The 14421-nt window shown below is 36.1% G+C and overlaps 1 protein-coding gene across 4 annotated transcripts in view; it reads right to left on the bottom strand.

Annotated features, from left to right (window-relative positions):
• Positions 1-14421, bottom strand: part of HACE1 (HECT domain and ankyrin repeat containing E3 ubiquitin protein ligase 1) — a 49894-nt gene that overhangs the window by 31607 nt on the left and 3866 nt on the right. For 3 of the 4 annotated variants that reach the window (XR_010720064.1, XM_066179488.1, XM_066179489.1), the window contains exons 2-10: positions 13597-13651; positions 12413-12502; positions 10489-10593; positions 9099-9174; positions 8666-8797; positions 7716-7798; positions 4893-4989; positions 2156-2257; positions 461-567 (exon numbers count right to left, since the gene is read on the bottom strand). Coding sequence is in view for 3 of the 4 variants with exons in the window: in XM_066179488.1 (XP_066035585.1) it covers positions 461-567; positions 2156-2257; positions 4893-4989; positions 7716-7798; positions 8666-8797; positions 9099-9174; positions 10489-10593; positions 12413-12502; positions 13597-13651 (847 nt within the window). In the remaining variant the exon portion in view is untranslated. Of the gene's footprint in view, positions 1-460; positions 568-2155; positions 2258-4892; positions 4990-7715; positions 7799-8665; positions 8798-9098; positions 9175-10488; positions 10594-12344; positions 12503-13596; positions 13652-14421 lie in introns of those variants that run through there. The other variant, XM_066179490.1, reaches the window with a different exon arrangement.

Below are 14421 nucleotides of genomic sequence, written 5' to 3'. Positions count from 1 at the left end.
CTCATATATATTAGTAGCCATGCAAGGCAACCAGAGCCAGCAAACATGAGACAGGTGTCTTAAGTAACAAAACTCTCCTCAAGCACACTAAGGAAGCATGTGGAAAAGTAAAAATGTGGAAGGGAAGAAAACGTGAGAAGGGTGAAGACAAAAGAAAAAAGAATGATTTGACAGTTGTCTAAAAAGCTTCCCTACCTAGGGCTCACATAGCCAAACTAACCAAACAAAAAATACACTTCTCTGCAACTCAAGCTTCTGGATACTGGCAGCTATACAAGGACACCAACTTTTTCTCTTGAAGTCTTTGTGAAGACAGTGACCTAAACAGACACTAACATATAAATCAGATTTGAGATCCATCTACTCCAGCACGTGCTGAGCATCAGATAGTTTGAACTAGTAGAACTATTAAGTGACACTAACTGTTGGACAGCTTATCGACTTGTGACCTCACACTTACCTGAGCAATTTGTGACCATTTGTTGTAGCAACTTCAGCAAGGCTTGTCAAGATTTTAAGATACTGGCTCTCACTCTGCTGAGACAAGTGCTCCAGAACCTGCCGCAACTGAAGAAGTAAAAGAAAAGCAACTGAATAGTGTCACGGAGCATCAGATCAACAATCATTTATCAATTATGTAGAACACTATCACCCAAGCATTAATATCAAATAATAATAATGCACATCTATGCTCTACAACCTCTAATCTAACCTCAGTTAACGTTTTAGCATCATTTACAAAGATTACTGCAAAGCTACACATTCCAGTGTCATGTATGTACTACAGGGTGTTTAACATTAGAGAATGTTACAAACACTGAATGCTTAACCCTGTATTATTAATACATAAGAACAACTCATGACATTTAAAATATGAGTCCTGACTTGTAACACATACCCAGTTTCCTTATATCATCACTTCTGGATAATATGAACTGGTCATTACCCAAGACTAAGCAGAACAGCTCAGACTTGGCCATAGAAAATAATTTTCAATATATAATTACATTTCGGCAATAAGGCAGAACTATACCACATTTAGCTAATATATTTTGTATACACTCTCATTAAGATGCTGTTATTTGCACACAGCTTCACCATTACTCAGACAGATGAAAAATTTTTCACACTTATTTTCTTCACTCCTACAATGTACAATATACAAAAGGTATTTTTGTTCCATTGTTTCAGTTCTCTTTTTTAATGTAAATCATCTGTCGCATCACTCCTTGCATCTAACATACACTTTGAGAATTCTCACCTGCATCATTTCACTCTGTAAAACTCAACCATGTCTCAGAAATTTAAACACTGACTTGGAAATCCTCAGTGTTAGAGTGGAAGTAATGGAGTTACAGAGAAAATGAAAATGTCAAAAATCTAGCAAACTAAATTAAGTAAATTGGCAGCCAACACCTTAATTAATGTTATTTTTGTTTACAGTCAGTAAGGTTGTTTGTAGTCATTTTAAAACAAATGTATTAAAAACCCACAGTGAGCTAGATTTACAAGGAGGAAAAGGCACCCCATGCTTCTTTCCCCTTACACAATCAAGAAACAAAACTTTTTTCCTTGATTTTTCTTTGCTTTAGATTGAACTACCCCCCAATAACCAAAGAAGCAAGGTATAAGAGCACCATTAAAAAAGAAACAGAATAGTTTCATCCACAGGAATAATCATCAAATGAAACTGTGGCTGCAATCTTTTACACTCTAATTGTACAAGGCAACCTCAAACAGAGGAGTGCTCAGACCACAAACTTTTAAGTTAATTCTGAATGACTCAGCCTCAAGACACATCCTAGGATGGATGTCTGCAGCTAATGCCTAAATGAAGGAAAATAGGCCCTGTTACACCAAGTAATTGTATATATAGAATGTTCTACCGGCACCTTTGTATTAAAGCTTGCGATGTCTGCTCTTTAAACTGTCCAGATCACTTTGCCAAACGTGTTGTTACAACACTAAATGAAAACAGATCCTACACTTAATTCCAAATTCTTGTGTTTAAAATTATGTGAAGACAGTACCTAGTGGTAGAGAAGATACCTAAGTGGTCAACTACTGTGGTCCTGATTGCCACTCATACTAAGCACTTAGCTCTCCAGCACACTCAGAGAGATCCCTGGCTATAACACACAGAATCCCATATTACCATGTTTTCCCGCAGATCTTCATTCTGTGTCATTTGAATGATTGTCTGGAAAAGCCGAGGATGGTACTGTATTAAGACTTCACAAGTCTCTCCATAACCACCCTAAGGAAACATTTTAATTAAAAGAAACATTAGAATTGAGAGTTAGACTATTACAGCCAATAACATCTATTTAAAATGTCGTTATACAGAGGATTACATTTTTTTTTAATGCTGGGGAAATCCTATTCTAAAATAAATTGAAATTCAAAAATGTAACAAAGTTAGGGATCCCAAAATGTTTGGGAGAAAACAGAATCAAATTTTTTTCAGTATACTGGCTCACATATATCCACTCCTGTTTTTCTTTTTTTTTTTAAAACATTTTCCTACTTACCAAACTAAAGGTACAATTGAACAGGACTTCAGCCAAAAATTACGAGAGATTAAAAACAGAGATTTCACTTCTCTTCCTCTTGCTGATGTCTACTTAATTACACCCAGAATCTAATCCCTCAAAACAAACATTTTCTAAAGGTTCATAGGACGCATAGGACTTGTTACAGGAAAAAATAGGATAAACCCATGAAAAGGTTATTTAACTTTAAAATCAATACACAAATAAAATGCCACTTGTGCTTTAGACTAACTTCACACCCTTCCAAGAAAAATGTTTTCTGGAAAGAAGAAAACTTGACTTTGTGGTTTATTTGTATCAAATCTTATTTAACATAGCTGCATTTTTAAGCAGACACCTAACACCTGAATATGCATCAATTTCTACTCTGGGAAGATGACCATATTAACTGCTGCAACTCCAGGGACTCTTCTTTGAATGACAGTTGATACTACCTCAGTGAAAACCATACATTAAAAAGATTAATTTAATCATTTCTGGTAGCAATAAATTAAGTATTAAAAAGAAACCCACCCAGAATCTGTAAGAATTAATGAAAGTCAAATCTCCAAGATCAAGGTAATGTTGGCAAGAAGTATATGAATCTATAATTTCAGTCTTCTAAAAACATGTATGGACTTTGAAAAACAAACCTGTAAGCACAGAATAAAACCCTCAATGTAAAAAGAAAGAAAACATATTGTTTTCTCCATTCTTACTTGGCATCATGAACTTGTATACTGCATGATCTCGAACACAGCAAGATCATCACTACAAAACAAACACCAGGTGTCACTACTCACAGCTAAAAAAAGTTAACAGAAGTTTTGTGTGTAAAGAGGTGCACTAGATTGCAAAACTGGAGACTGAAGCAGACACTCAAAACATTAATCATAAAAAATAACAACTGTACCATTAAGCACACACTGGTATAGAATCACAGGAAAATACCTGTGAGATCATTAAGCCCAAACATCACCCTAGCACCACCCCTATGTATGCTACTAAACCACATCCTTAAGTGCCATATCCCCAGTTTTTGGAACACTTTCAGTGGTGGAGACTCCACCACTTCCCTGGGCAGTCTTCTTCAATGCTTTACAGCCCTGTCCATGAAGAAATTATTCCTAATATCTAATCTAAACTTCTCCTGCCATATATTCTCTTACAGGTCTGCGGCTGCAGAAAACCTTGAAACTGATCATACTCTGTGTGGCTTTATGTGATGAAAAGTCATTCTGCCACAACAAAGAAAGAAGTCTTACTCTGAGTTTCACAATCAAGTCAGCAGTGAGGGAGTATAGAGATCTGGCACTTCCCAGTGACCAGAGCTGAGGACTTACTCAGTTTCTTATATCCAATAAGAAATACTGTAAGTAACCTAACTGGATCAAGGTCCTCCACAGATAGTCTATGAAATAAAGCTTTCAGAGTAAAACATTCCAAAAATATCCCACAGGTACCGGAGACAGCACTCTTGCACATACAATTATTTCAAGTGCAAGACTTACACACATGAGGACACCTCAGAAATTAAATAATGTGAGGTTGAAATAATCTGAAAATACAGAAAAAAAATCAGAAAAATTTCAACTTTATCCTGACAAACTAATGACGTGCACAAAGGTAGTGTGATGTCCACTCACTGCAGTGATTTGGTTTTTTCACCTTTCAGTTCAATTTTCTAGTCTGATTACCAGCAAACTTTCAAAAGCTTCCATTCAATTGTGTTATTTACACACTGACCTTCAAATGATCTGACAGAAAAAAGTCTAAGTGTACACAAATCAAAAGAAGTCACTTTAGCAAGCAGTACAAGGAGTACTTGGTATTAACAAGACAGACTGTTTCACAGTTGAAAATGCTCTATTAGTTGAAAATATGTAAGAATTTTGTTCCTCATCCAGATGTAGAAATATCTTTGAAAGGTAAATCATAACCATATAAGTCTTGTTTGGTTTAAATAGCAACTCTGCTCAAGAGAAAAGAAAATCTATTATTTGAGGTAAAAAGCCAAAAAATCACTCCTTTCTGTATACCTTTACCTCTTATTTGTTGACAGGTAAGCACCAAAATTGTCTACTACCATTACAGCAAGGATTCCCAAACTTTCTAGTCAAATGGAGTTCTGGAAACTCACTCTCATTAGGTCAATTCTTGCATCTGACTTATGTAAAGGGTAGAAATTATGAACCTGCCTGTAGGATCAATTTCATGATAAAAAAAAATTATGTTTTGCACTTGTTTTGCCAAAGGACTACCACCTTTCGGAGGCCTTAAGAATAAAAAAAGGTAATAGTGATGAAGTGACAATGTAGTAAGTCACAGAAATTCACAGAAAAAATGTTGCTAACTTAATACCTGTACACAGAGATCTAGTGGAGTGACACCATTCTTGTCTGGTAAATATTTGGCTCCTCTCATCAAAAGAATTTGTGCAGTGTCTCTTTGGCCATGGCTATTCAAAAGAAGAGAAGAAAGACAGTTAATACAGCATTTATGATCTATTATGAGTCATAAATCTGTCCTTATTGCATCTAACAAAAAAAAGCCCCAACATAAGCTAGAAGAAAATAGTTACTGCAAAAAAGCAGTGCAAAATTCAGGCCATTTATGAAGTCAGAGCCACCCTCCTCATTCAGAAATGATTCATCTTAGCCTCGCCTCAAATATTTATGAGCTGCATTTCCTGCAAAAACAGAGCTCTTTCTCAATTTACATCCTAATTTACTTCACAGAGGAAGTTCTCTTTGCCAAGTTCTTTGCTCACTTCAACCACATTTGGGGAAAAAAACAATCTAATTGTGCTTTAACCATCAATAAAACATCAGCAAGATATTTTTACTGATAATTTTTTTTTTTTTTGCACAAGAGATACATCACTTAAATGGCTCTAATTTCTATATATAAATGTCCTGCATAGTCTCTAGAAGTGGTGAGTTTTCACTTTTGCATTCAAAGTCTATTCACAGTCTATTCACTAATCTGCTTATAAATTGCAGAGGACCCCTAGTTCCCTCAAGTCAAAAATTTCCCAACATGCCAGGATTGCATGAAACATAAAAATTTGCAGAAAACATAAAAAACAACTATTTTATACCTCTCAACACTTTCCCAAACCCCTTCATCTGAAAAAAATGAGAACTTGAGTACCAGTGATCAGCGTTTACTTCATTAGGAACACACAGAACTATTACTTGAATATTGCCTTCACCAGCATTAAGTGCATATACTGCCAAACATAACAGAGAAGCATCTAAAGGGTGAAATGAAAGACTGATAAAAAAGACACAGCAAATAAGGTTACAGATACATGTTTTTTCAGTGAAGTTTTATTTCTCAAGCTAGTTTGCAGTACACCCTTTACACCAATGTATATGAGTATCTGGCATCCTGGAACATTTAAGAGGCTGCCTGCATCCTCAGCGTGATAGGTGCAGCCTATCATTTCAGAAAGGGCACAAGTAAAGTGACAACTAACAGCTGAGGGGCAAGAGACAGCATCACTGGTCTCTCAATAGCTCCCAGTTGAGTTCTTCTCAGTCCTGTCCTTCCAGCCCAGGAAGCCAACAGGTTAATCTAATGTGCCAGACTTTGTCCCAAGGCAAACAAACACTAAGGGTCAGAAAGGAACTAAGACTAATGACCTACTTGCATCATCTTCACTGTAATTCTCTAGACTAAATGGACAACCCAACACATCGACAAAATAGGTATTTCAGACTCAGACTTGGAATACTTTCTGCAGTTACCACCTGTCACAGCTACTACATCCTGCTCTCCCTGTCAACAGGCACCTACAACCTTTCTTTCCAGGTTTGCTGTAGTACACAGCCTGTTCATTCTACCCCGCCAGTGATGCCTTAAGTTTTAGCTTTCATGTTTTTCAGGTTCTGTGCTGCCTAGGTGTGTAGTTCTGGGTCTCTTGTTGAGTGTTAGTGAGCTCTCTTCACAGAGTAGGTAGACAAAGCAATCCTTTTCCAGCTTGAGACCAAGGACAACCATTGCAAGTTTCGGGCCCAAATGCATAACAACGGTAGACTGAAGAGAGAAAACAGGAAGGATGGGACTTTGTGATCTGGAGCTGTAGCTGGACAGTTGACCACAGTATGTAGGTGGACCAACACTTGTAGAGGTGTGGTGACAAATCATCCATATTTTTTTTGACCATTTTGGGTCCATCTTGGATGTAGCCCTGGCCAGGCTCTTGTCTCGCCCAAGGTGTATCCTTTAAGGCCTTTTAACAAATACCTACTTTATTCTCTAGCTCTGTCCAGTCTCTGTTCCAGGTCAGCCTTCTCAAGGCACCACCAGCTGCTCCAGCTGGTAATTTCTAAAGAATATGACTCCCATACTAGACACATTCCCTTCTTATGAAAAACCTCCAAGCCAAGACAAGCTGTTTACTTCTTTTTAAGTGTGTACAAATACCAGTCCCTAAATCAAGGACCAAGGCTAGCAGCTATTTATTCTCCACTTCCCTTCTTCCAACATACACTATCTCCAGAGACCATGGCTCCCAGACATAACTCTTAGCAGGCCAGCAGGTCAGTCCACTTCTCCTTTTGCTTATAGTAACAGTTAATCCTACGTGAACTATTTAACCTGAAACCAAAGCACAGGGACTGCAAAAATGGTAAATGATCTAACAAATCACAGAGATGCTCTAATTAAAACAGAAGATCACTTATCATATATGATTAATTTTGAAAGGTAACTAAACTTTGAAGAAAACAGAACTGATCACAGCAACAATGCAATTTTATTTCAACATTGTAACTTTAACACACATATGCACATTTCATGTTTCCTGTAATAACATACTTTACATTAAGGAATACCCAAACTTGCCTTATAAAAGGCTCTGTTTTTACTGTACTCAAAATAATCTAAGTTGGCAGAATTATTTTTTTCAGAAAAGAGTTCAGTAATCATCAATGTATGACTCATGCTAGAACATGCAAAGGTATGTATTTAACATGTCTGTTAGAAAGAGGTACATAATGCTGCAGTACTAACCTAAGTATTTAGATAAGACACCCAAACTACACCCAAAAATGAGACAAGATTAAATACCAGTCATCTTTTAAGTTTCCTCTATTTTGTAATTTCTAATCGGTTATTACAAGAGTGGGAAAAATACTTCACTTTTAGGTCAGTATTTAAAAGTTAAAAGTAAGTAACCTGCAAGCAAAATACAGTGGCGTTGCCCCAGAGACGTTCGGCCTGTTTATATCTGCGCCACTGTCCAGCAAACACTGCACCGTCTGCAAGGGAACACAACACCAGCTTCAGAAAAGGAGAAAAGGAGCACTGCAAAACCCCACTGGCATGCCACTATTCAGCGCATGCCTGAAGTATGTAAACACTGAGCAGACCCCGGAACAACTTTTGATACATTTCAGTCACATGAACTTGCTACATTAATAGGTAACAGTTTTTCAGAATTTGGCCTTCCAAAATCCACCACTGACAAGGATAACAGAAAGAATCTGGGTAGAATTACAATTCACTCTTTTTAGCAGTAAATAGTTCTGATGGCAATCTGTATAACTCTATAGGGCTGTAACGCAGGTCAAGTAAAGCATCCAGACTTATACTCTGAATATAGTCAGCCCTAACCCAAGACCAAGCATAAAAATTCTTCACACAGATCATTAACAGAAGAGTTTATTTGAACTCATTTACTTCTAGAACCAAAACTGTAACTGATCCAACTCTGTTTTCCTTTTTTACTCACAGTAAATTAATATTTCAGATTTCAAAATCATATAATAGCTCGCACAATTATGAATTAAACCTAGCCTGAAAAATAAGGAAAAACATTTTCAAACATTTAACATTATATAAAATTTGATATTAACAAGCCAATAATAACAGTAGAGAAGAGCTGAACAGTATCCAGTAAGTTACCGAAACTCCCAAAAGCACTGAGATCAATCACCTTCACAAGAATAAATAAGTTGTTCCCACGGAAGTGCAAGCAGATACTAAAACATACAACAGCATTCTTCACACTTGTAGCCATTTTCATGTGTATTACTACTCTGTAGTTTATAAAGAAAACACAACAACTTTGAGGCATTACCAAGTTCTTCACAAATCAATTGTGTTCATACAATTTAGAAACTTACTGTCTTGTGTCCATTTTGACAAGCTACATGGAGGGCTGTCTGTCCCATGGCATCTTCCACATCTACATTACTGACATGCTGAACAAGGTCATGAAGCAATTCTGTTCGTCCATTGACAGCCAACCAATGAATCTAAGTACAAAATGATGATACACGTTTACTTTAGCAATGATATATATATATCCCAGAAAAATTATTTTATATCTGGCTGTATTACTGTCAACACTTTCACAAAGAGAAGCCTTGCATAATATTAGGAGAAGCTTTGAACAATGCAATCATATGGTTAGGTAATTTGATCACATCTTTTGATTACGGCACTGGACACACACAGCAGTTCTGTTTTACATGTAAGACGGCAAAAGCTTAAAAACCAAGAATCTCCAAATTCTTCATTCATTTCAAGAACATCATGGCAATTAATAGCACTTACTGCAGTCAAGCCTTCATTATTACAAATGTTGACATCTGCACTGTATTCCAGCAGCTTGCTCATACATTTTTTCTGGCTATAAGCAAAAGAATACATTAAAATCCAGTCAGGGAAAATCACTTACAAAGACTAAATATTTTCTTAGAGCTCCACCCACTAATTTATCACTGTTCTAAGCATAGCAGGTGGTTCCAATTTATAAGGAGTACAGTACTGAGCATGTGAAAGAAAGAAGTGATCTTCACAGAGACTCAGACACTGCAAAGACAGCAAACAACAACAGAGGGCTAAAATCATAGTTGTTTTTATGGAAAGTGCAGAAACACTGAACCACTACTCTAACAGTTTCAGCTCTGCATGAACTACCCTTTAAAGACAAAAAGCCAGAGTTCATGGACAGAAGTCCATGAAGTTCACTGCCACCTGTACATGTCAGTGAACATGTTTACAGTACACCACTAAATCATTATTTAATGAGACAGTAATTGTAAAACTATGCAAATCTTTGGTAAATACAAGTACTGTCTTAATAAAAGTAGAGGTACTTTTTCCTAATTCATGGTTTCTTTTTTTAACATTTTTAACGCTCTTAGTGCTTTACCTTTACAAACTTATTTCACTTTTCCTTTTTATTTGGTCCCTTTCATATCTTTCTTATACTTCATTTCCACATAACTGTCTCCTGTGTGTATTTCTGCATTTCATCATACACCACTTGGCTGCTTCTTTCCTCTCCTACGGACCTCACACATACTCAGAAGCTACTAAACACTATCACCTCCTCATGTGAAGTACCAGCTGTGATACAATTCAGTTACTGGATCATATACACGTTCTAAAAAGAAAATGACAACATGACCTTTATAGCTGCATGTTTCCACATATCACAATTCAAGAAGTAGGATCTTAAAAAGGTACTTGGCTGCTGGTTTGGTTTTTTCTCTGCCCTTCTCCTAACACTGTGCAGGCCAACTTTATATTCCTTTTCTTGCAAGAAGAATTTTCTTAAAGACACTATCTCAGTCTCATCCTGAGATAAGAGTCAGATGTCTCCGACCCCCTCCAAGCCCAGCAAGACCTATTCTTACTCAGCTGACTAAAAGGGGAATGTACCCCTTGTTTAATTACATTGTAAGAATCATTATGTCCCCGATTAACAGAAAACACTAAAATGACTGGCGCTGGAACTGGTATTTCAGACATGACTTACTATTTATAAAAAATTATTCTATGAATACTCAAAGAAAGGAATTTAATCTCCACGTTCTCTATTTTCAAAAGTGAAAACGAAAGGAGTTTTTTTGAACTATGCAAAAATATTACAGAACATGCCAGCTCAAGTGCATTATGCACAAAATTTTTTAAGAGTTTAAGCATTTTAAAAACTTACCCATTCCTTGCTGCTAAATGGAGAGGAGTACATCCTGAGATGTCCTGATAGTTTGGATTTGCTCCTTTTTTTAATAATAGAACAAGGCATTCAACTGATCCACAGCTAAGAAGAAAATAAGAAAGGGAAAAACTATAACAAGGATATCCACAAATCGGAATTAGCATAAAGAGAACAGCAATATTGTGTACAGATCACACTCACTAGAACATCTTTAAATAAAATTGTTTTACACCCTCAGAGTTGAGGCTACACAAAGCTAAAGGAAAGTCACTTAATGCAACAAGAAGTGACCAAATATAATTTGCAGCAATGGATAGATGCCAGCCATCTCTGTGATTCCAATGACTTTAAAACACAACAATGAGTTTTTAAGACCAGCAATTCTTTAAACTATAAACTGTTTTAAAAGTTTGTTTTCTATTTTCTCTCACCTCCCTCATCTCTAATCTATTAACAGGACTAAATTTTCCATTAAATATTTTGGGGTTTGTTATGCTTCAGTGTCTGGAAGGTATATTTAAAAGTGAATACCACGAAAATTCTGAATCTTGTACAAATATTTCTTTGATAATAATTTTGAACCTGTAATAAAGACCTGAACTCTTTTACTTTACATAATATAGAAGCTCTTCAGGATAACCAATGTCACTAACAAGACAGAAGCTCTGCATTACAGGTTTATCTTGCTCCTGAACTCTTCAAGAGGAAGAGCTCATTGAAAAGATAAAAACAGTATTTTTGTATCTGTTGCAACCAGCTAATCCATCTTTACAAATCCTCCCAAGTCAGAACCGCTATACAACAAGCCAAAGGAACTGAAGACTAACTGTACAATATGTTGCAAAACCAGCAGCTTGATGACCCCTTTGTGACCCAATAACTAAGTCAAGATAAAAGACAATCCAGAAACTAAGTGTAACACAACTTTTTGTATCTTTAGAATCAGTAAGGACAGTGTATTTTCAAATATACCTCTAAAGCATATGCTAAAAATTTGATTGCATTTTTTTAAGTACTTCCTTAAGTAAATTTTATATAAGCAATATGTAATTCTGAGATGAAATAGCTAGGAAACAGCTGTTTCTAAAAGACTGTTTAAGAAGCTGGAATTTCCACCTTTACTGTGACCAAATACTGCTAAACATCTGCAATACTAGTACTATTTCTTTTTCTTTTTTTTCTTTTTTTTTTTTTTTTTAACAGTTTAAATGTAAGAACTTTCAAGATATTTAAAATGGGAGCCAAACACAGAGCATCCATTCATCAGTTTAAGTTTAGTTTTCTGAAAGGTCATGTCAAAAACTATCTGGTTCATTTATTTTTATATGATGTTAACCTGTCTTGGCAGAGTTACATATAAAACAGAGTTATCCCCATTAAAGAACTACACAAACAAAAAATAATGTAGATCAAAATTTGCACTTAAGCCCTCTATCCAGGATACAAAACTTACTAGAAATGAGTGGCCAAGCTACATTCCCTTCAGCTGCAGTCACAAGAAGTACTTTGGAACAGCTGCTTCCCAACAAACATCCAAATGCTTCCCACTGTTTTAGAATACCTCAAAAACAATCAGCACTTGCAAATGAGAGTTCTCTACCTCTACAAAGGCAAGAGTAACCCAGCTATACAGGACGCACATCACAGCTGCATTTTTTTAAACACTTGAGATCCCACAGAAAGGTTAAAAAGCATCTAGCCAAACTTCCTTCACTGGAATTTGGAAAGCCATTTGATATCATGTGTAAAATCTGTCCTCTTTATGAGGCAGGCACATTACTAGGAAGAACAAACAAGATACAGAAAGTGTGAAAACAAAATGTTAACTGACACTACAGAGTTTTCCAGCTTACATTGGTGCCTTAGATTTGTGGCAATATTTTCATTGCTAACTTCTGGACTGGGCTCAAGTAAGTCTTACTTTGCAGCAATATGAAGCAAACTTCTCTTCACACGTCCAAAGGCATAATTCACATCAAATTTTGAATTTGAGAGCAGCTCTGAGACAGACCTTCAAATAGAAAAATATTTAATTTTAAAAATATCTCACATTATCCAAGCAAAGTTTATACTGTAAGTTATACACAAATTTCTTACTTAATCACTATTTCTTTTCCCTCCAACTAATTACTAAGAGATCAAACAGTTTTTGCTGTTTAACAATACCTTTCTACTTCTTACTGTACATAAAAAATGAACTGTGACATTGGGAAACTGCTTCAAATGTAAACTAGTAAGAATTAGACCGAACAACCAAATCACTTCTTTACAAATATGAAAAACAAGCATTTCAACAGCCTTGGTTTAAACAAAATATAAATTCCCATTTTCCTCCTTACCACAATCACCCCAACCACATGTCCAACAGTTTTCCCAAACATAGGCAAAGTTCAGAGTGAAGACTGGTAAGCGAAATCATAATGATGAAGTAGAAGGATACAAGATCAGGATAAAAAATTTAAATATAACCTTTCAACTTGCAGCAATGGGCTGATCACACAATTTAAAACTCTTGCATGCAATCTCAAAATATTACATAGCAGAACAGATGTTTATCCTGGCTGGAAAAACAGCTTACTGTTTCAGCATGAGTTATTGCCTGCTTCCCTACAGAATTCATGTGAAGGAAGCCCCACTTAGCTGGCATTAGAAAGGCTCCAGGTTCCAAGTGCTTTGAGGACAACTCACTAAGAGGAACAGCTGCTCATCTGCAGAAATTCCAGAAGTATCAATCTCATTGTCCAACTCTTATTCCGTGTCTTTCTGAGATGTCTAATGAGACTAAGAGCTTCTATGTCATCCATAAATACACACTCAGAGCTAAGACACAGTTATAAAAAAACGTTTTTGTTCTTATCCCAGGCAGATTTTCCTATGTGCTTCAACAGAACAAATCCCAGTTCCGGTCTATGGCATAAATCAAAACAGGTAAAACTCTGCAGGGATGCACACAGTCAGTGACTAACTTCAAATTAGAACACAGCTCAGCCATTCAGCAGCAGGACTTCCTGAGAGTGCTTTAGGAGCTACAACTTCAGCAAACATGCTGGGTTTTTCAGATCTTAAAAAAAAAAAAAAAAAAGGTAAATTTAAAGAAGCTCTCACCTGTGCTGGTCAGCCATCACCATCGGCATCAGTGTGTAGACAGCAGTCTCATTATCTGGGAAGAAATAACATTACTCCGTTAGCATAAAGATATCTTTTACATAAAATAAATGTATCTAGTAAACATTTATTTACCTTTTCAAATGTCCACTGTTCACTTGAATACATCGCTCTTTTTACACAGTTTCATTATAAAGAAAAAGCCATCGTACTTAGATAAAAAGAGAGAATTAACACAATTGCAGCACGTGAAATTTCAATGTGGCTTTTTTTCCTTCTCCAAAGTAAAAATTACAGAATTTTCAGTGGAGCATCAGTTTCTTTGAATTGATAATTCTGTTAATTCAATCACAGTTTTTAAAAAATGTGCTTTAAAAAAAAAATCAAAACAAAAACACTTAGCTACTGAATTTTAAAGAGAAGGAAGTTTCCTGTCTTCCAAGGTGACTTCCATAGTCCTGAGACTGTGATTTTGTAGTAGTGACTTCTTTAAATTACTTCCTAACCATTCCATTTTGTCTCTACACTTGAATACCTGAGTGCAGTAAGTTTCATCTTAATTTTTCATCTCTAATCAAGTTTCATATTTCACAGCTGAAGGTAAGGATAAAAGGCCAGGACACAAAGATCCGCGTAAGTGGTGGGAACACACCAACAATCAGTCACACAGTCTCTGTCATCACTACTGCTGCAAGTGCCAGCACACTGCATGGGTGTGATGAGCCTGTTTGATCACTTATAGACTTCCTGAAGTAAAACACTATTTTTAGAAGATAAATTTGACAAAACTTAAAATCTTTTCACTTATAATAATTATAATATTTA

The sequence above is a fragment of the Chamaea fasciata genome, unplaced genomic scaffold (assembly GCF_029207755.1).
Source record: "Chamaea fasciata isolate MVZ Bird 193981 ecotype frontalis unplaced genomic scaffold, bChaFas1.0.hap1 SCAF_3, whole genome shotgun sequence".
Lineage (NCBI taxonomy): Eukaryota > Metazoa > Chordata > Aves > Passeriformes > Sylviidae > Chamaea > Chamaea fasciata.
The sequence above is the reverse complement of the archived record's forward strand: the minus strand, read 5'-3'. Positions and strand labels throughout refer to the sequence as shown.